Below are 22,302 nucleotides of genomic sequence, written 5' to 3' on the forward strand. Positions count from 1 at the left end.
ACCCTCTATTATACCCAAAAGGAACATCTTGGGGGGGGGGTCATCCTTAACATCCTTTTTATTTCCCTCAATATTCCCTAGATTTCTTACACCCCCACTGCATGAGCACTGTGGCTTTTGCAACAGGGTTAGGAAACATACAAGATCGATCAGAATTAACCATAATATCAGAAAAGCCTCCTTAAAATGCCTGCTCAAATAGTCTTCACTAAATGCTTCACTAAGGGAAGGGGCCTGTCAGTCAGGAAGTTCTGCAGAAATGGATGCACAATGGCGAATGCAGAGCCATGGGGGAGAGGGGTTGCTAACAACAACTCCCTCCAGATGGTTCTTGAGGTATCGTAGACACAAATTGCTAAAGGCCTTGTAAATTACTCCAAGAACCGTGAACTTGGCCCACTAGCCTATGGTCAACCAGTGCAAACTTTTAAGTCTAGCCTTGAAATTTCGCATCAGCTGGAGCTTCCAGACCAGTTTTAAGTAAAATGGGAACATAGGAGGCTGCCTTATACTGAGTCAGATCATTGGGAACCTCAGGAAACATAAAAAGCTGCCTTGGACTTTCGTCCATCTCATTCAGTATTGTCTACACTGACTGGCAACAGCTCCTCGGGATTTCAGGCCAGAAGTCTCTTCCCAGTCCTACCAAGAGAAGCTGGGGGTCCTGGACTTTCTTCAAGCAAAGGATATACTCCACCATTTAGCTAAAGCCCTCCCCCAAATTTGGCTGATGAAATCAGGCTTGAATAGGCTGCTGAAATGAGGAAAGTTTTGGGGCAGGTGGGGAACCAACAACAGGTTTTGCTCAGAAAAGAAATGTGAGCTTAGCTCTGGTACTGAAAATAAATTCCTCAGCTCAGATGAGCCCAGATGTTCTTTAATTCTAAAGCCATTTCTCTTTCTAAGCCCCTTTCTAAGCTTTCTTTGCTCCTTGGGGCTGGGGTCACAAATATGACAAAGGAGATCCCACATTTTGAAGTTTGCTATGGTGTGAAGGAGATCAGTGTTGTCTAATCAGCGACTCAACTAAGGTTGCCATATTTTACCAAGTTGTTGTTATTGAGGGGGTTTTTGTGTGTGTGTGTTTTTAGGAAACCAAAGGTGGTTGGATGAACTGATATTTTTTATATTTCAGTGTAAGTTATGTTGTTTTCTGTACAGTTTCTCTCCCTCTGCCTCTCTTGTGTGTTAAATGGGCATGTTACCCATCTTGATGTGGAATATTTCTAATCTTACAGTAGGCTTTGTTTTTGTTTTTTTAATAAGCTAAAATGGGCTAGGGTGTGCCCACAAGGAAAGAGATCTGTAGATCCACTCTGACAAAACCTGCATAGCATTCCTTCGCTATCTGCCTGCAGCACAAGTGCCCATTTTTAGAAGTTAAGAGCGGTGAATTCATTCTTGTTTTCTGAAGGCAGCAGGGGCTTCTACACATGCACACATCTTTGTTTCCAAAGTTCATGCTGTGAGCACCATTGTTTTTGCAGCCGAATGGGCACAGCCAAGATGCAGCTATTGCCAACAAGCAGGGGGCAATCCAAGGTTTTCAGAAGGGCTAGGGGTGGAAACTGAGGTCTAAGCATGTTCAGTGGCCATGGAATGCCAGCTGATTACTGGAGGACGGGAGGAAATCAGAATTTGGACGTGAACAGCCGCACTCCACGTCACACATTTTGTCACAGGTCTCACTTCTGAAACAGTTATTCTGCATGTGAAACCTCCTTTCCATATGCTGAAGAGGAGTAAAAATCCAAAATACATCAGTAGTCCATCCTTATTTGTGTCGGATTGTTTGCAATAATAAACTAATGATTTCTTGTGAATTGCTGAGATGTGCCCATTTGTTGTTGTTTTAAATGAAACGTCGGTGAAAATTTCAGATATTGTAAGCAGAGTGAGAGAGAGAAAAATATACGGATGATATTAGAATTGGGGTCGGCCCTACTGTTAGGCAGAGTGAGGCAGATGCTTTCAGGTACTGTTGACAGTGTAAGACTCGGCTGGCAGTCTGATCAACTTCTGTACAGTGGTACCTTGGTACTCGAACGGCTTAGCTACTGAACAAATCAGCTCCCAAACGCCGCAAACCTGGAAATAATTGCTCTGGTTTGCGAACGTTTTTCAGAAGCCAAATATTCGACTTGGCTTCTGCAAGAGTGCAGGAAGCTCCTGCAGCCAATTGAAAGCCGCACCTTGGTTTTTGAATGGAATGGATTAAGTTCAAGAACCAAGGTACCTCTGTATGTGGAAGGGAAGGTTGTCACCTTGCAGTGTGCCTCAGGCAGCAAAATGTCTTGGACAGCTTTAACTGAAATAAGTGGAGGCTGCTTTGTTAGATTGAATGGGGTACTGCTACACCTTTCTCAGTCTGCCCTTAACCAGTCTTCACTGTCTGCCTTCCTATTTACATCCAGCTCAGTCCAGTGGGTGACACTGGCTGTCAGCCTCTTCCTCCTGAGTCTCAGTGTTGATCCCCAAGTAGAACTCAGCAGGGAAGAGAATGGGAATAAAACTAGTACGAGTTGGCTCTGCTTGCCATTGACTCTGGCGCCACCTACTGTTTTCTTCCATTTCTTCAGACCTTCCAGTTGCAGCTGGCACAGATCACAATTTATTGGGCTCAAGAGCTTGAACAGACGTACTTCAGTTGCAAAGGGATTATTCATAAGAGAGGAATAGACTCATTTATGGAAGGTATGCCCATCAACGTTACCCATTTTTTCCTGTCAAGATTCATATCCCATCAACACAGACACACATGCATATAGAGGAGCTTAAAGCTATAGTTAAAAGGTAAAGGTAAAGGGACCCCTGACTATTAGGTCCAGTCGTGACTGACTCTGGGATTGCGGCGCTCATCTTGCTTTACTAGCCGAGGGAGCTGGCGTACAGCTTCCGGGTCATGTGGCCAGCATGACTAAGCCACTTCTGGTGAACCAGAGCAGTGCACGGAAACGCCGTTTACCTTCCCGCCAGAGCGTACCTATTTATCTACTTGCACTTTGACGTGCTTTCAAACTGCTAGGTTGGCAGGAGCAGGGACCGAGCAACAGGAGCTCACCCCGCTGCAGGGATTTGAACCGCCGATCTTCTGATTGGCAAGTCCTAGGCTCTGTGGTTTAACCCACAGTGCGACCCGCGTCCCTTGAGCATGCAATTAAATGGCCATATAGCAAACCTCCAAGGACAGAGGCAGTATATCTGTGAATATCAGCTACTGAGGACAAAGGACGGTGGTTCCCTTCATGCTCTGGCTTCGCTTAGGTGACTTGCTGGCTTATGTAGGAAACAGGACGTTGGCATGTTCTAGCAAAGCTTAAGCAACTGCCTTACGTTGAGCTGAGGGTCTGCCTGATCTAATGCTGTCTACAGAACTCCTTCAGCTTCCATGCTACCCGTTCTTCCCATTGCAGGTCCCCTTGAGATTGATGAGGGATCTGTTCCCTTGGCTACTTTAGAAGCATGTGGTTGGGTGAGGGAAATGTATGATTTGGCAAAACTGGATTGAATCAGCTACTTGGGGTTCGTTGGTTTCACCTAGGGCCCTTACATTTCGACCCTACTCAAAATCTGAGCGATGAAATACAAGCAATACATTCCTGCTACAACTAGGGCTGGGCAAATATGTTGATTTCAGTTTCTCTAAGTTTTGAAGTCTGAAGCTCAGTTCTCTACACTGTAGCATCAATTTGCAATTCATTGATTTTTAATTCGCCAACCTTTCAGTGCAAATTTCTGACAATGCACACATTTTTATGTGCAATTTTGCCCAATACGTGTATGCACATTTCTGCAAAGCAGCTTTCCCAAAGATACTGCAATTTTATGTCATTTTCATTAATCTGTGCATTTCTGGGCAACAGTGCCCCGATATATCCACATTTGTACGTTAAATGTAGTTGGAGAACTTCACTGCAAAATTCAGGAAAAAAGCGAATTTTGAAGACTGGCTTGTGATCTGCCTCTTGCTTTGGAACGTATGAATTAAGTAAGTTTATTTTCTCATGTGAACTGAGTAGGATTTCTCCCCCATCCCGAGCAGGGATGAGGCACAATCAAATATTTGCATTCTTTTTAGCAATGCGCCTGTAAGGAGCTGAGCCTCACTGGGCAGAGCACTTGCAGAGTGTCTCAAATGTGAGTTGGTGAACTGGTGCTTGGAGAAGATCCTTGGAGGAAATCAGTGAGAGTTTGCAAGAAGGAGTGTTGTCCCATTCACAGCCCATGTGTGCATGGTGGGTACATGCACAAAGGCTGCATATGGCTATATTCTAACTCCACTGGTGAAGGCAGATTGGCGTTTAGTACTAGCAGCTGGGAATCCCAAATGGGGAGGGCGCTATGGCACTCACATCCTGCTTGCAGGTTCCTCGCAAGCATCTGGATGACTGCTGTGTGAAGAGCGCCAGTGTGAGAATAAGATCACTGTGCCTTTACTGGGTGTTATACTGGAATGAATGAATCACAGAATCGTAGAACAGTAAAGTTGGAAGCGATGACGGGGGTCATCTTGTCCAATCCTGTACAATGCAGGAATCTTTTGCCCAATATGGGAATGAATGAATGAATCTTTATTTGCGTCAGCCATCGGCCATAGCAATAAAACAACAATATGATATACAAAGAATAGAAACAAAAAGTCAATTATATAAAATACATTTTAGGGTTTTGAATCAATAGTCAAATGGTGGATCTTATTCTGATGGCCCCAGCTAAAAACCTTGCAGCCTTTGCTGTCACCTGCTCATAATGATCTGCCAAGAGAAAGTACACTGTGGCAGTGGTTGGGCGACCCAGAATGGACAATAAAAGAGAAGGGATAATCTCATTCTTCAAGTCTTTATAAAGAGTGCAAGCCAGAAGGGCATGCGCCACCGATTCGGTACTGCCATCTCCACAGGGACATAAGCGTTTCTCGTGTGGAATCTGTTGGAATCATCCCTCAAGTACAGCTGGCCCAACATGGGACTTGAACCCATGATTCTAAGATTAGGACTTACATCCTCTACCAACTGAGCTATCCATGAATAATGTTTATATATAGTGGACAGATGAAGAATCGAAAGTTATTTCCCCTCCTCCCATGATTTTTATTACATTTTCTGTTTTACATTTTAGAATATTCATTGAAACAACCTTAAAATATCAATGAATCCCCTTCTTCTCTTTCCATGGTTCATTTTGCATAAATCCCTGCATATTTTATATAAACTAAACCATTCAGTATTCCATTATTACAGCCATCAAAACTTAGAATCAAAAATTATTTAAGCTTCTTAACTCCCCCCCCCCCACACACTTTCTCTCTTTCTTTCTCTTTCTCTCTTTTAATTCCTTTTTCTTTATCTCTTTTTCTCTCTCTTTTCACCCCTCTCTCTTCTCTTTCTCGTTTATGCCTCTGGATTCATGTTTTAGTTTTAACCCCCCCCCCCAAAAAAGAATATTTGTATCTTTGTATTTCTCTTTGTAAACTCAAATCAAATTTGTGTTTGTTTGTTTGTTTGTTTGTTTGTTTTAAAAAATAACAGAGTCGGTGTGGTGTGATGGTTAGAGTACTTGGGCCTGGAAGACGGATTCAAAGTCCCACTCAGCCACAGAGCTCACTGGGTGACCTTGGGCCAGTGACTGCCTCACAGCTTAACCTACCCCAAAGTGTTGTCTCAGGGATTAAATGTGGAAAGGGAGAAACATGTGTACCACGTTGAGCTCCTTTAAGATAAGGTGAGATATAAGTGCAATAAAATAGACGATAGACTAAATGAGCTCTTCTTACATTCTTCAGGGCACTCTTGTGGGCCTTCTCTTCTATTAGTGTGTCCTAGTGCTCTGAGCATCACCAAGACCTTGGTCTAGTACCCACCATGAATTCTCACAAAACCTCTGATATAATGCCACTCTGGGCAGATTTCCACTGTCCTCAGATTCCACACGAGAAACTATGGGGGATTATAATGGCATCTAGAGTCCTCCATCCAGCACTGATCAGAGCACCACAAAAAAGTTTCAGTTGAGGTCCATCTTAAGAGTTAGGGTTGAAGCTTCCTCAAAAATGGACCCCCAGCAGCTGCCCTAAGGTACCATGTGCTGACTCTAGCCCTGATCCAGAGTCTAAAATTGCCTAATTACACGAGCATCTTTAAGCTAAAGATGAAAATGTCAGCAGATCCCATCATTGATTTCAAAGGCCTTCTGTAGTCTGGCTCTCAGATTCTGGTGTCACTTGAAAGCAGGAGAATTCTCCACAGGCAATAATAAACCTGCTTGGATCACAACAAAATTCGATTTTTTGCCAAGAGTTCTTGTCAAGGGAACAGGAAATGAGTCAGCCGTGAGTCAGGTATTTGTTGGCAGAGACCCGACACAACACCAGGGGGAGCTGTAGTAGAAGCGTCTGGAGGGACAACGGGTTGGGTTGCTGCAAGCAGCAAAGGGATTTCAAGGTTGGGTCATTCTAGGGACAATGTTTCCTAATCTTTATTGCCTAAAGGCTTGTGTGACAAAAAGAGGAATTAGATTCACACCGTTGAAACAATCTGGGTGGCCTAAATATATACATGTATTGCCTCACAGGCAGGAATTTGCAAAGGGAACCGTTTCCACATCCGGGGCATGGAAAGAAACTGACAAAATCACACACACACAGGTGTACCCGTGTCCCGTAACACTGCTAGAACCTGTAGGGACTGCAGTGGAATGAGAAAGAGAAGTTGGTGTGAGGCACAGACTTCATATTATTTTAGCTATATGTTGGCTGCACCACCAACATCAAACTGCCCTCAGCCGGCCCTCACCTGCCTGCTTTCTTGACTGGTTGTCAACTTCCTCTTCCTTAATCCCACTGTTGTCATGATAGAAGCCCATAGAGAGGAGGATGTGGGCAGAACTGGAATTACTTGGCCCTGCCTGTCATGGACTCTGGCCCCACCTATTGGGGGCCTCTGTGCCTTCCACCCTGCCAGATCCAAGAGATGCCAGGCTCTTCTGCTTAGCTTTGTAGCTGTGCCTTTAACTGGAAGATTTAGAATTCCCCCCCATACAAAGATTTTCAGTGTGCCCCCACTGCCGCCAACATCTGGCTCTACCAAGGGACTTCATATTACAAGTTTCTGCTTGGAGAGGAGTGCATTACTCTTTCTTTCTTTCTTTCTTTCTTTCTTTCTTTCTTTCTTTTTAATTTGTCCTTCACAATGGAGGCAAAAGTATTGGATAAGGGGTGCTTTTTCCTCTGGAAGGAGAAAAACAGCTGGGTTGTGGTGCATCTGATTGGAATGGTAAGGGAAAAGCCACACACCCCATGTTGATCAATTTTAGACCCCAAGTAGCTATTTTTCAAAACTAAATCAGTAAAAAACAAGACATCACATCTAGTTTGCACTTCATAGTAATCTGGAATATAATACATACTTAAAGGTGTTGGTGGCAAGGAAAAACTATGCCAAATCCAGGTGGGAGAACCCCAGCAGAGATTTTAAATCACAAAACATGCAGCACAGCATAGTGTGGAAATATAGGCCATTAGATCTTTAAAATATGCCCATCTAAGTTCCTGCCAAAACTCCCCTCTTCCCCTAGCAGAGAAAAAGACCACACGTTTGGGAAGTTAAAAACTGGTTTACTTACAAATTCTTCAAAGGTCAGTTTCGTGTGCTTTTCCATACAGCGTTCACAAAACACAGGCAGAGAGACTTTGCACCTAATAGCCCCTGTTCTTCAATTGCTAATGTCACGGTGAGAAGCCGAAGCAAATTTGCTCTGCTATCTTCATTAGAAATAGGGATATTACTGGTACCTCCTTTGCCAACCTAGTGCCCTCGAGATGCTTTGAACTGCAACTCCCATCAACCCCACCTGGCAAGATGGGGAGGATCAGTCTAGGTAACTGGAGCCCCTGCTAAGAGGCCTGGTTGCTTTAAAAGGCCCTACCCTCAAGAATGTGTTAGATTTGGAAACTCCCAGACTCTTTGTACCAGCTGCTGTGCTTAAGAAACCTATTGTTTTGACACTTCTGCAATTTAGCATGCCTTATATTGGCTGCTGTTTATTTCCTGCACTTGCCTAGCATGTTTTGCACAACGGCTCGCTAACTGTGCCCTTTTTAATCAGACCGCTCTGGAAACATTTTATCTTATCTGACTCAGGTATGTTAGCAACTGATAAGCAACATTGTCAACCAATAACTTCTCCTCAATGCCTAATGCTGTGTCTGTTTTGTCACAAATTTTTAGCACGTTTTAGTGTAAGTGACGTTGGAAAGCGCTATTTTATTTGGAGCACTGTATTCTGTTCTACAATTCATTGGTGCTATCCAGATTTGCAGGGCTGACCCAAAACTATTCTTTGCTGCCCTAAGCATAGCAATGCCAGAGAAATCTGATGAAAACAGAAACATGAGCAGAAACTGCCAAGGTTTTCTTATTCATCCCAAATCCAGAACAGAAACCAACATACTGAATACAATCAGCACTTGCTGCTGTTGATTTCAGTCTGCAAATGATACATAATTGATTACTCCCAAAATTTGCATTGTGTTTGTGTTGTAATGAATTCGGCAGAATAATGTAATGACAAAGTAACTGACACAAATAATTATGTAGCTGATGTATTTTTTCCACAGCAGATAGTGAGACAAATAATATGAGATCCAGCGCCGAGGGCCTTCTGGAGGTTCCCTCCCTACGAGAAGTGAGGTTACAGGGAACCAGGCAGAGGGCCTTCTCAGTAGTGGCACCCTCCTTTTGGAATGCCCTCCCATCAGATGTCAAGGAAATAAACAACTATCTGACTTTTAGAAGACATCTGAAGGCAGCCCTGTTTAGGGAAGTTTTTAATGTTTGCTGTTTTATCGTGTTCTTTTGGGAGCCGCCTAGAGTGGCGGGGGGAACCCAGCCAGATGGGTGGGGTATTAATAATAATAATAATAATAATAATAATAATAATAATAATAATAATAATAATATCATCATCATCATCATCATCAAGGGCAGCCTCATGCAGATCACACTGCAGTCATCTAACCTGGAGGCTACCAGAATGTGGATCATTGTGGCCAGGCTACTCCTGCCCAGAAATAGCCACAGCTGAAGTTGGTGAAATGCACACTATATGACTGAGGCTGCTTGATTCTCTAGTCACAAAGCTGGATCTAAGATTGCGAGCCCGTTCTTTTGCAGGAGGAATGAAACCGGTGGCTCTACCTCCATCCCCCTCACTTCTTCACCTTTCCGGCCCGGTAGCTAACCCCATCGCCAGAACCGTTTCCTCCTATCACTTACTCAACTCTTGTGAAACTTGTCAGTTCACTTCCTCTTGGGGGGTCCGTGGAAGTCATTAAGAAAGAAAGCGAGGCAACAAACAAAGAGACCCACATTCACCACCTCCGCAAGTGGTGATATGCAAATATAGAAACGAGACGAGCCTCGGGGCACAGACGGCTGGAGAAGTCGGTGGCAGACAGAGAGATTTCAAAGTCCGAAAGGGTAAGAGGGGCTGGCGGGTTCTTTGGAGAAGGACTGTAGGTCAATGGCAGAGGAGCTGCATTGCATGCACAAAGTCCCATGTTCAATCCATTGGAATTTCTAGGTAGGAATAGGAGAGACTCCCCTGTCCCCAAAAACCCTGGAAAGAGGCTGCAAGTCAGTGGAGAGCCGACTGAGCTAGATTGTCTGATTTCGTATAAGGCAGTGTTTCCTTTGGTGTCCCTGTAATGGGACAACAATCAGAGTGAAAAGCAGGAGGCATCCTTAACAGGGCATAACTTAAGCCAGGCAGAATCGCTGCAGTGGGAATTTACAGGGACCTTTCTCAATGGCAGGTGCAGTTCTGGAAGATGTGAAGCCATGACAAAAAATGAAGGGTTCCTTTGACCATGTCTGGCGTGCATGTTATTATTGGTTGGTTGGTTGGTTGGTTAGACTGTATATTCCACCTTTTCTCCAAGTGCACAAAGGGTGTGTGCAAGATAGTCTCCCATCCTTATCTCTACAACAACCCTGTGTGGTAGGACAGCCTGCTGAGACAAAGAGCTATAGTCACCCATGGCTATGTAGGGATCTGAAACACTTTACCACAACTCACTAGAATAGTTCTCCTTAGTCCTTTTTCAGCCCCCCCCCCTTACATTGCCTTAAATAAAATAGTGATTTGGGTGAGGGGTTGTGGGGACGAGCATGCTAGATTTTTGGCCCCCCCCCCAGTTGTTTTCACCACCTGGAAAATTAATGAACCATAATTTTAACAAATTCATCTGCTGCTTAGTTGGACCAAAATGTATCTGACCAAAATATTTAAAATTTAATTGCTGTGGGTTTTTTCACTATTTTCAGTGGCTTAATCTGTGGTTTAATGAATTGACTAATCTGTACTGTGGCTTCAGTCCTATATATCCTAACCCCAACAAACACTGGGTTGCATCCATACATTTAAAGCGCATGATTTCACACACACACACCTTGAATCCTGGGAACTGTAGTTTGTTAAGGGTGCTGGGAATTGTAGCTTTGTATGAGGCCAAAGCTACAGTTCCCAGGAGTCCATGTGTTTTACATGGATGGTGTGGATTTGACCACTGACACATGCCTATGAGATGGGATGGTGGAGAAATTCATTTGTTTCCATTTAAAGTGAAACTTACATAATTTGCATTTTCCGAAACAATATGCAGACTGAAACACAGTCATCCTCCATAATTCACACCTCTTCAGATTTAGCAAGGTCATTATTCAGCCACAGAATGTTTGCTTCGGTGTATGTGCTAGGATAAAATATGCCCATATTCATGAACCCAACACATATTGGGGGAATTTGCTTTGCAAAAATGTGAATATTAAGCAAGATTGAAAAATTCAGACAGGAATGCTGAAAATTTTGCAGGAGGATAAAAATATATATTGTAAACTGATAAGGAAATGTGGAGAAGTGACCTTAAGACTGAAAAAAAGAGAAACTGGGAGAAACAAAAATTTGCATGTTCACTCATCACCCCCCTAAGCCATTAAGAGGTTTCTCCTAATGTTCAACTGATATCTATCCTCCTGAAACTTTAAGCACATGACAATCCAGCTCCAGCCTCTTGCATTATCAGAGAACAACCTCTCCTTCGCACAGGTGGAAAGATCTGTCAGATTCTCAGGGTCCCCCCCCAACCCCCCCCCCTCAAATTTGCTAACTATTTCCTTTTACTAAATCCTTGTGAAAATTCTCCAGCATTTTAGTGTGAATTTCTATCTAATAAGCATGTTTGTATGCAGTTTTGACTAATGTGCTCATGTTTGCAAGCAAATTCTCCTGATGCACTTTTGTATCTTGTTTTCATTAATATATTCATTCTTCTCCATGCTCCCCCCCCCCCCAACGTACTTTGGTTGGAGAACTGCATGGTGCATTTTGTATAAGTGAGAATTCTGAAGGTTGGCTGTGTTTTGCGTATTATTTCAGAAAGTGCCAATTTGATGAATTCAGATTTAAATGTGAACCAAACTGAATTTCCCTTTCATCCCTAGACCCTCAGGGATCTGGAGTACCGTTCTCTCCCCGCTTAGTCTTCCCTCCTCCAGGCTAAATAAGCTCAGTTCTGTCACCCTTAACTCAGAGAACTTTATTTCCATACCACTGACCATCTTCATTGCCCTCCTTTGAAGCTATTCCAATTTGTCTACCTCTTCCTTAATTCGCCAGAACTAGACACAGCAGCTCTCTGTCTTCACCCATTTTTCTTGTTGTCTTCCTCTCAGGCCAGTCCTTGGAGAGGATTTGGCATGCTACTAAAGTCACATCCCTGTACTCCTAAATGGGTGAAATCGCATGCTCCCATCCCTAGACTGTATTTGTTTGTTTGTGTTTGTGTTTTTATTATATTTCCCCTCCACCCTAAGGTCCCAGAGAGGGCTAACAACAATTAAAACAACTTATAGTGACAAAAATAGGGTGGGTCCTGAAATATACACATCTCAGCTGTCAAAAGCCAGGGTAAAAAGGAAGTCTACTAACTCTCAACCCTCCACTTTTAATTGAAGAGGCTGCTTTTAATTCAGAGGCTACTTTTCTTTTCTTTTTAATAATATAATAATTTAATATTAATTTATTATTTATACCCCACCCAACTGGCTGGGTTTCCCCAGCCACTATAGGCGGCTCCCAACAGAACACAATAAAACAGCAAACATTAAAAGCTTCCCTAAACAGGGTTGCCTTCAAATGTCTTCTAAACGTCTGATAGTTGTTCATTCTCTGGACATCTGATGGAAGGGTGTTCCACAGGGCAGGCACTACTACCAAGAAGGCCCTTTGCCTGTAGTAGTAGTAATAATTACATGGAACTGACCATCAATATTATTGCTAGTCTGACCTCACCTCACTTAAAGTCCAACATTTTCAAGGAATAAACATCAGAAGTACTCCCATGTGTTAAATAGGAGATGGCAAAGGCCATTTGTGTATGCTTAGCGCACTCTTGTCACAGGGCCGGCAAGGCTTAGCCTTTCTAAAAGCAGGTTCTAGGTGACAATAACCTGATTCAATTTCAGCTTTGACAGGTATCGTTTGGGGGTGAGGGACGATGCCCTGAATTTTTGGTTCTTGCATGGAGAAACCACAAAGCCCACACATTCTGGAGAAAGAAGAACGGATGTGACAAGAACCACATGACGTGGCATACCATAACCCCAGGGAATTTACATGCCATGAATACTACAATTTTCCTGCCAGCAAACAGCTAGAGAGCAGTCTTGACTCACAGAGCATTGGGACAGAAACAGCATTCAACCAGTTTTTGAGTTCTGCTACAGGTGTTTGGTGTACGCTACGCTTCTCCTGGGTGGGCAACCTCAGGCATTGGGCCCAAATACACCCCTCTAGGCCACACATCCTTCCCAGACACACACCGCACCAATCTTGCTTCAAACCCTCATTGAGCCTTGGGCTCTGATAATGCCTTGTATTTGTCTGAATGTGTTTGTCTCATGCTATGTCTCATGGAGCCCTTATCCAGGGATGCAGGTGGCACTGTGATTTAAACCACTGAGCTTCTTGGGCTTGCCGATCAGAAGCTCGGCGGTTCGAATCCCTGCAAACGTGGTGAGCTCCTGTTGCTCTGTTCCAGCTACTGCCAACCTAGCAGTTCGAAAGTGCACCAGTGCTACTAGATAAATAGATACCGCTGAGGCAGGAAGGTAAATGGTGTTTCTGTGTACTCTGGTTTCTGTCATGGTGTCCCGTTGTGCCAGAAGCGGCTTAGTCATGCTGGCCACATGACCCGGAAAGCTGTCTGTGGACAAACTCTGGCTCCCTTGGCCTAAAAGCGAGATGAGCGCTGCAACCCCATAGTCGCCTTTGACTGAACTTAACTGTCCAGGAGTCTTTTACCTTTACCTTATCAAAGTAAACCCAACATATTTGTTGGAACATCAGTACTATGAGCAAAAAAAAAAAAAACAAAAAAACATTATGGTGCAAATCAAATGTGATACAAATGTGATACATAGATATGCAATCTATATCTATGTCTATTGTATTTATCTGTCTGTACACAGAGAGAGAGACACACACCTACTGAGGTTCTAGCACTGACCAGAATGGTTGTTTGAACTTAATCTTTTATCTATGGGTTACCTATACCCAACAAGATCCACCCCCAGCTGTTTTTATCTTCCAAGAGGAAAAGGCACCACTGATGCAACGTTTTTGCTCCAATGTTGCAGGGCAAATACAGAAAGGGAAATGGGAAACGATGGAGCTCCTCTCCATGAAGAGTCTTGGTAGAGGGGCATGCACAAACACACCCCTATGCACTCCTGTGCATACACACAAACTTCCCCCTTTCTCCCATCGCAAAACAGTTGCCTCACCATTTATGTAAGAACTGCAAGGAAGTTGCTTCATGGGCTTTAAAGAAACTAGAAGTCTTTGTTCTTTTAGTCGAAGGGAGCATCAGACGTCACTGTCGATTCAGGTGGCACATCCTCTATGGAAGCCCATTGCTGCAGGATGGGGGCAGCAATCACGAAATATTTCGCTCTGCTAGATTTGAAGCCTGCCCCCTTGAAGCGAAGCTCAATGGCTTAAGAGTTTTGTGCTCCAAGTATAACAGAAAGAGCAGATCAACGGGCCATTCTATTACTTATTTATTTCTATGCATTACGTTTCTATCCCACCTTTTCTTCAAGGAGCTCAAGGTAATATCCATGGTTCTTCCCTCCCCACCATTTAATACAATGACCCTGTGAATTAGGGGTGGTGACCAACCTTAAGTCACACCCAGTGAGCTTCATGCCTGAGGAACAGCTCCGGCCCACCCATGAGGCAAGGTGAAACAACCGCCTCAGGCGGCAGCAGATCCCAATATAGATTTTTGTTCCCCGCTTGATCCTATTGTACAACTTCACTCACACCTTCATCCCTGGCAGGAAGGGAATTTGCATTTTGTGGTCTGTCTTAGGTGCCAAAATATCTTCGGCTGTCCCTGCTCAGCAGGGATTTGAACACCTCGTTTCCCAGGTCCTAATCCGTCACTCTAGCAACACCCCACTGGACAGCATCAAGCCTCCATCCCACAAGTCCCTGGCCTCCTGGGCTTGGCTGGCTGGCAGCAGGTGAAGCAGGTGCCTCCTTGGCTACTCTGATTAGCCTGCTAACACCCAGAGAATAAGGAGACAACTCCCCTTCCCTGGGAACTCTGTATGAACATGTGATGGAGAAGTCAGTATCAAAGAGTGAAACAGCTTAAGGGGAGGCAGCAAGCAACAGGAGCATCTGCAAGAGAGCTAGCAGAATGCCCCCCTGACTGGTCCCATGTTGGAAGAATATAATAATAATAATAATAATAATAATAATAATAATAATAATAATAATAATTATTTATTATTTATACCCCGCCCATCTGGCTGGGTTTCCCCAGCCACTCTGGGTGGCTTCCAACAGAATATTAAAATACAATAGTCTATTAAACATTAAAAGATTCCCTAAACAGGGCTAAAAAACCTCAAGGAAGCTCCTGTTTAAATATCCTAGCTCTGAAGTATGGAGAGCTCCTGGTCAGTGTGCACACCACCAGGTTGGGTGAACCCAGTGGTCTGGCTCTATCGAGCGGGCTAACTTCTCAGGTTCCAGCCCAAACACCACCAGTTCTGCCCATCAGCAAGCTGAAAGTTCATATTAAAAGCAATGCTCTGCAAGTAGAGAGCCACAACCAAATCAGATAGGGCTTCAGGCAAGCCTTTTAGCTTATCAGCAATTAGCACCTGCCGTCAAGAGCAAGCTTGGGAGGCATTGGGGGGGGGATCAGGCATGGGTGCGGTCATGCTCTGCAACCCTGTAGAAATGTTTTCTGCCTCGAGTGTTGTTTTGCTCAGTCTTTTTGGACAGCAAACCAAACTGGGCCACTATCGCTACAGCAAGAAAGACTCGAACCTTTCCACTCATTGTGCCTCCTTAACCAGCTTTGGGAACCGAGGAAAACAGACTTTTGTCTGGTAACACTAGCATGTGCATGATTACACTTAGCAGCCGCTTTGCACGAAAGGAAAAATAGTCTCAAAGCTGCTTGATGGGATAGAATGCATTGGAAAAATGCTAATCAAGCTTTGGTCCAAGTTTGACTTGAGAATAAAATGTGTGCCCGCAGTCATAAAATTCTGCTGATGTTTCTCTCCCTTCTTCTTCCCTACACAGTTCCTCCACTGCTGTCTGCCACCCAAGAGGACCATGAGCGCTTCCAACATCACCCAGAATGCAACATCAGCGCTATCGCCCTTGCCAGGCGCGGCAGTTGGCCTAACTGTGCTCTCTCTTGCCTTCATTCTGGGCTTCCCTGGCAATGCTTTTGTGGTCTGGAGCGCAGGCTGTGTTGTCCGCAAGCGTACAGTCACGTGCCTCCTCATCCTTCACCTGGCCATAGCTGACTTGGCAGTGCTGCTCACGGCGCCCGTATTCCTGCGGTTTCTAAGCGCTGGGAACTGGGAACTTGGCGAGGCGGTCTGCAAAGCCTGCCATTACATCTGTGGGGTCAGCATGTACGGCAGCGTGTTTCTCATCGCCCTCATGAGCTTGGACCGCTGCTTAGCTATCTCCAAGCCCTTCATCTCACAGAAGATACGCACCAAACGTACCACATGGCTTCTGGTTTTGGCAATTTGGGTGGCTGCTGTTTTCTTGGCCATCCCTGTACTTTTCTACAGAAAGGTGATTTTTTGGGAAAATAGGTATATTTGTTTAATCCTTCATCCCACAACCAATCATTTGATCTTCCACAATCTCTTCGAAACCATCACTGGGTTTGTGGTGCCTTTTGTTGCCGTGCTCTACAGCTACGGAACCATCGGCCTACGGCTGAAGGAGACCCGTTTCCGTCGGAAACGCCGTACAAACCACCTCATTGGACTTATCGTGCTGGCCTTTGCTATTTTCTGGCTCCCTTATCACACGGTGAACCTTCTGGATGTGGCTGCTGTGTGGAGTGGCTCTGAAAATGTCAAAAAGGCCGCTAAGATGGCTAGGCCAACCTTGGTGGCTCTTGCCTTCTTCAGCAGTAGCGTCAACCCCATCCTTTACGCCTTCAGCGGCAGCTCTTTCATTCGGTCAGCCGGCTTCGGATTCATGGCCAAACTCTTTGAAGGAACTGCCTCAGAAGTGTCCAGCTACAGGCGTGGTACCAGCCGGGACCATCAGTACCAGGCAGACGCCAAGTTAGCCACCTTAAATAATGTGAGTCCCGAGTCTATGACCATGTCTACTAACCCAGTGGAGAATGGATCATCTCGAGAACATGAAGATACTTTTAAACCTCTCAAGTCACCTTGAAAGCCTACTGTTTTGTGGAGTGGCGTGGATTCTGTGCATGCACAAATGGATTGTCTGACCCATCGTGGTTTCATATTGCGTGCTAGAAATGGCCCCTCTTTCCATCCCTCCCCCCCCCCCCGTTACCCTTTATCTGAGATACGCAGGTCCCACACATCTGTAATCTGCTGTGTGGCATGAAGATTTCATTTGGAGGCACACAGCTGTCGTATTGAGATTCCCCTCAAAGCGCTCGCTCTCAGGCCTAGCAACCAGCTTCCTCAAAATATTGCGTGCCCAGCAACTCAAAACTGTGACGCCCTAACTGAAAATGCATTACAGAAACTACATAGGGCTTTTTTATTATTCAGTACAAACATTTAGGCACCATAAATGGACACTGTTTGGTTAAAAAGCAAGGTCTACAGGTAGCCAAAGAGAGGGCATTGAACATATGGAGTGTCTCACATACCACATTAGCCCACCTAAGCATCTAGGGGTTGTAGCTGTACTCTAAGTTAGAGTAGACCGACTGAAACGAAGGTGCCTTAATTAGCCATGCTCATTTATTTCAATGAGTCTACTCTGAATATGACTCAAATTGGTCACAAACCCGAATTGCTGTATTGGCACTTCCTCTCTCTTTGCGCATGCTGAAACCTGGCCTCCAATCTTTTAAAAGTTGTTCTTACCTCACAAAATATGCTTCAGTTTTTCTATCTCATCCTCAGGGTGCTTTAGAATTTATGATTTCAGTGGGTATATGGAGGGTCAAGCTTACCTTAGCAGTGAAAGGTGAAAAGATGTATTTGTGGGTAGTATTAACTAAGCTTTACTAAGAGCAGACCCATTAAAATTAATGGACCTAAATTAGTCATATTCATTAATTCCAGTGAGTCTACGCTGAATAAAAATTAGGTTTGTTTGATTTACTTCAATAAAAGCTTTTCTTAAATCATCAATTCAATAGGCATAACAGAGGTACAAAAGAATCAGTGCAGTACATCCGATGGAGACTTCACATTATTTCAAACTTGCCATATTTCCAAAAGTGAAAATTTGGACAGAAAAGTTGTTTCCCCGTACATTTCAGCTGCTTTGTGAAAATTTCACCCATTTTTTAAAGACAAATCCCAGCTATGTCTGCGAAACATCGGGTGTATAGCAGCCCCAGCAAATACTCAAGACCATTAGGAAAACCAGTTTTCCCATTGTACCACGGAGAGGGAGTCCTATGTGACTGTATTTGTTGTATATAAGGCGAAATCAGGGGACTAGGAGGGAGTTTGCCCGGCCCCGACTGTCTCACTTCCTCCCCGTTTTCCTTCCTCATAAGCAACAGTGATGCACCTGCCCAGAATATGCATAGTTCCACCTGGTGAGCCACTTCTGCTTTGCACATTTAGAGGAAAGCCTAGCTGAGGATATCACAAGGCTTTTGGGAATTGCTGGCATCTGGGGAGGTTATAGATTGCAGATCACCAGAGAGTGGATTTCTAGAATGAAAGCAGGGACACTCACAAGCAGCCCTCCATCCCTTTGAAATAGGGATGGATGGAACCATTAATTTCGAGTCTGTTTTCAGTTTTGCATGTGCTAGTTCATAAATCCTTTCTATGCTGCATCTGCATCAATCGGCATTAAAAAAAGCAACCAGTCTGTATAGAAATCTGTATTTGAATACACACTTAAATATGATTATATAAAAAAAATACATATTTAAATACATATTTTATCTCAATGTACACACTGTTGAACACATTTTATTATAAAATATGTATTTTAAAACATGTTTTGGTGGGCTTTTTGCTATCTGTGTCACAAAATTTGGAGAGGTGCAAATTCTGACAAATAAGTATTTGTATATCCATATTATTAGCCTGTGAGGTAAGGTGGAGGTCAGTTCACTTAAATGCATGGAATGAACAAATTTCTCATCTATCCCTTATTGAAAGAAAGGTACGTGCAACAAAAACCTGTGCTACAACTAGGACAATTTCACAAAAATGTGATACCTACATTGAAAAGGTGGCAATTGAGTCTTGGAAAAGTCAAGCCCTTTCCAGCCCTCTCAGTGGCAAGGAAGACTCCACCCCAGGGCCGTAACTAGGGGGTGGTGAAGAAGGCCCCCAACCAGGGGCACAGGCAGGGGGGTGCGCAAAACCGGCTAAGAAATATAATTAAGCATTGGATTTTCTGTGAAAGAATTCATTACAAGGTGAAGTGTGTAAGGAATTGAATGGATGGAGGGGGGAGTTAGAGGAGAGGCAGAAAGAAGAGCTAATTTGTCTGTGGCTAGCGGGCACAATCTAGACCGTTCTGCCAGGGATGCAAGATCACCTAGCTATGGCTCTGCTCTACTCCAGCAGACTTTCCTCTTAGAATGTTCAGAGTATCTCACCGTACTCTAAAATTTTCCGGCCCTACTGTTTGGGAATTCAGTAGTGGCAGGCAGGATCAAAAATTAACACCAGAACAAAAGTTTAGAACTTTGAAAGTGTCAGTGTTTTCTTTTTTCTTTTAAAAGAGCAGAACAAAGTCAACAAAAGAAACACTTAAGAGACACCGTTATTTACAAATAAGATATATACCACGCTGTTTATTTATGCAATAATTTAAATAGGTCGGCTCTGATTCCACTTGCACCTCTTCCTCCTTGCAAGCAGAAAGGGAGCAGCTCATCTCTTGAAAAGGCACCTGATGGCCTGACGAGTCATCACTGGATTTTGGAAGTCCAGCCCACAATCGCTTGCAACTTCACAGAGGATTTTCAGCCATGCCTTTGGACTTGCAAGAAATTCTGGTTTTGGTCAGATCCTGGGGAATAGGATTCACACAGGGGGTGTGGATGTTTCGCAGCTTGAGGAGCATGTTACTTTGTGGGTAACCTTCATTGGAGGGGCACCTACCAGTGGTGGGCAGGGCCAGGAGCAAAAGAGAGTGGAGCAATGGGTGAGACTCTTGCCCTTATACAGCACTCTAAATTCCCTTTATCCCCCAAATCTCTCCTTCCTCTATGCAGGAAGCAAGAGACCTGGTCACAGTTCAATGGCATATTCCAGCCAGGCAAAAGCATTCAAAGGTGTGGAGCAGGACCAGTGAGGGGTGTGGCCTGGACAGAGGGGTGTGGCCCAAGGAAAGCCCCAAGGGCTGGATGGAGAGACCTGAAGGGCAACTTCTGGCCTGTGGACAAGACGTATCCCCACCTGATTCACACATGCTGATTCCAGTGCGACACTAGAGCAATGTGTGAGATGCGGTGCATACTATAAAGGGTTCCCATTTGGCAGATAGCATGGTCGAAGTGTCGACTCATTAACTAGTAAAGTAACTGGAGAGGAGAGCTGAATTAGGCCCCCTCTGAGCTATTTGGCAACAGCTGTGTCCCAGGTCTCGGGTCTAAGGCCTTAAACTGTGTACTGTATGCTCTCTTCTCCCTTCCCACAAAAATCAAAACTGACCACGGGTGAGAATCCAGTCCTTGAATGAAAAGGGGGAAGCTGTTCCCCGGCATGACGTTGGTTTCAAACCCTGCAGCACCTGCACGTGAAAAGGAGGGTAAAGACACATGCCACAATCAGGAGAGGAAGAGGGCAGGGCAGGACAGAAGAGAAACTGGCCTAGAAAGAAACTGGGGAAATAATGGTTTCTTGTGTGACAACCTAAAGGAACCAGATGAGTGATGGGGGCAATGCTCAACCAGCCTCACCCTTTGTCTACAATAGACGACTACAACCCAGTAGTGGGACCATAGTCCTAGCTGTATCCCCCCAGTTTCCCCAAATTACTTCCCTCTCTGTTCGTTTAAGGTATGCCTGTTTGGACAGCCATCTGCCAGTCTGTGTCCAGCTTGGCTGAAACAGCCTCTCAGGCCAAATGGGGAGGTCTGGCGGGTCTGATTAGTCCCCTAGGATGAAAGCTCCCCAGTGCTGATACAGGACATGCCTGTTCAGACATCTCCCAACCCTGCCAAACCCCATGGTTTCAAGAAGCCACACTGTGATTGGCCCCTGTTTAACAGACTGGGTGGGGATTAAGCACCATCATAAAATGACTGGACACCATGTTTGGGGCTTGGGAGCTGAGCTGAGCTTAGTTTAGTTTAGCAGCCTTGCTAAAGGAGGGTTGAAGGTGTTCCTTAGACCACTGGTTTAGATCAAGCAGCTGGACTGAAGGTTCCTCAAATAAGGTTTGGGGACTTGATTGCGGAGTTGCTGTCTTCCTTCTGTGAAGTGGGATAAAGCCCTACTTGGCCATTTGAGGTGCCCTTAAAGAGTTCTAGGTGAGTCAACAGCAAGGTCTGTCTTTGTCACAGCAGGAAAACATGGAGGTGTATTGGTCATTGATTGCAGAGGTAGGGTTTTGGTTTTGTTTGTTTTTCAAAAGGGGCAAATGTACTTGAGCAACTTTCTCCAGCTCACAGTAGTTTTACATGTGTGGGGTGTCCTTGGGGGTCTTTCCCCAGCTCCCAGGGTTCAATCTTCCTCCGACAGCCACTCCATTTATGACACACATAGTTTGTGAGAGCCCATGAACCCCAAGCATGGAGCACAAAGACTTGCGGGGAATCCAGTGCTAGAGAGTCAAGCCTCCTGCTGCCCCCCAAGTGGCTGGAAGAAGCACCTGCAGCTGTCTCCAGGGAATCCCCCCCCCCCCCCGCCAAAAAATAATCCGGTGCTTGTCACAGTGTCGTTCCCAGAAACTCAGCTCAGCATAGGTGCTTGGGGGCCAGGCCGGGTCGTGTCTGTACAGACAAAGTATGTTCGAAGTTCACCTTTGCCTTTCACCTTTATAACCCCACGAAGGGAGCAAGTGTAACCCAGTGTCTCCAAGGCCTTGGCTGTTTCTTCTGTGACCTGTGTGGAAAGAAGAGAGGAGGAAACCATTAAAGTGAATACAAAAATCTGGTCAAAACTTGGTTGCTCTTGGTTGGGTTAGGTAAAAATGGTCACAACGAAAATACTCCCCTAATTTTTTATTTTGTTCATTGGTAGTCCTTTACTACTAGATGTCATAATTCCTAACCCATCACAGGTTATTATTCCAGGGTATGTTTAAGACCATAGGCTGCTTGAGATGAAATGACACAGGGTTGCCCCCTCACACCTCTTCAGTCAAGGTGCATATACTAAAAGACAAACCTTTCTCCTGCTGCTTGGCTCCCAGTGACTGGTATGCAAAGTCACACTGGTTTTGAATATGGAGGTTTCATTTCATTGGGGTGGGTGGGTACCAGATATTTGCTGGTGGGCCAAATCTGTCTCCCACACAGGTGTGTGTCAGGGAGTGGACATCGGAGGAGGAATGGTGGAGACCGCCTCCCCCTCCTCCTCCTGAACCTTCCAGAGAAGAGGGAGACAGCGTAGATTTACAACAGTGGTTTGAGGTCAGCTCAGACATAGATGAAGAGAGGAGTTGAGAGATAATGGGAGAAGAAGAGGGAGACACAGAGCCAGAAAGGCAGGCTGACACATTATCACTGGAGAACATTCCAGACCTCCCCTTCTCCCAGAACCCGGTGAGTACATTTCC

At 44.8% G+C, this 22,302-nt stretch overlaps 2 protein-coding genes across 6 annotated transcripts in view; one reads left to right on the plus strand and one right to left on the minus strand.

The window, feature by feature from the left end:
- The first annotated feature begins 8,983 nt into the window (after nt 1-8,983).
- LTB4R (leukotriene B4 receptor) lies at nt 8,984-21,424 on the plus strand. Of its 2 annotated transcripts, none has more exons than XM_081835464.1 (3): nt 8,984-9,476; nt 15,664-18,148; nt 18,189-21,424. In XM_081835464.1, the coding sequence occupies exon 2, from the start codon at nt 15,697-15,699 to the stop codon at nt 16,789-16,791; it is 1,095 nt and encodes a 364-aa protein (XP_081691590.1). In that variant the 5' UTR covers nt 8,984-9,476; nt 15,664-15,696; the 3' UTR covers nt 16,792-18,148; nt 18,189-21,424. The 2 variants fall into 2 exon arrangements, with proteins under 2 accessions (XP_081691590.1, XP_081691591.1); XM_081835465.1 differs by lacking the exon at nt 8,984-9,476 and adding an exon at nt 14,821-15,464.
- ADCY4 (adenylate cyclase 4) overlaps nt 19,339-22,302 on the minus strand; it is a 72,769-nt gene continuing 69,805 nt past the window's right edge. For all 4 annotated transcript variants that reach the window (XM_081835388.1, XM_081835389.1, XM_081835390.1 and 1 more), the window contains exon 26: nt 19,339-21,626. In XM_081835388.1, the coding sequence (XP_081691514.1) occupies nt 21,474-21,626 (153 nt within the window). In that variant the 3' untranslated portion in view covers nt 19,339-21,473. The remainder of the gene's footprint in view (nt 21,627-22,302) is intronic.

This window comes from Podarcis erhardii (assembly GCF_964252035.2).
Source record: "Podarcis erhardii genome assembly, chromosome: 13".
NCBI classification, from domain to species: Eukaryota; Metazoa; Chordata; class Lepidosauria; order Squamata; family Lacertidae; genus Podarcis; species Podarcis erhardii.

Excerpts from the sequence above, each read along its gene's own strand:
- LTB4R (XM_081835464.1), top strand. The coding sequence starts at position 15,697 with ATGAGCGCTTCCAACATCACCCAGAATGCAACATCAGCGCTATCGCCC.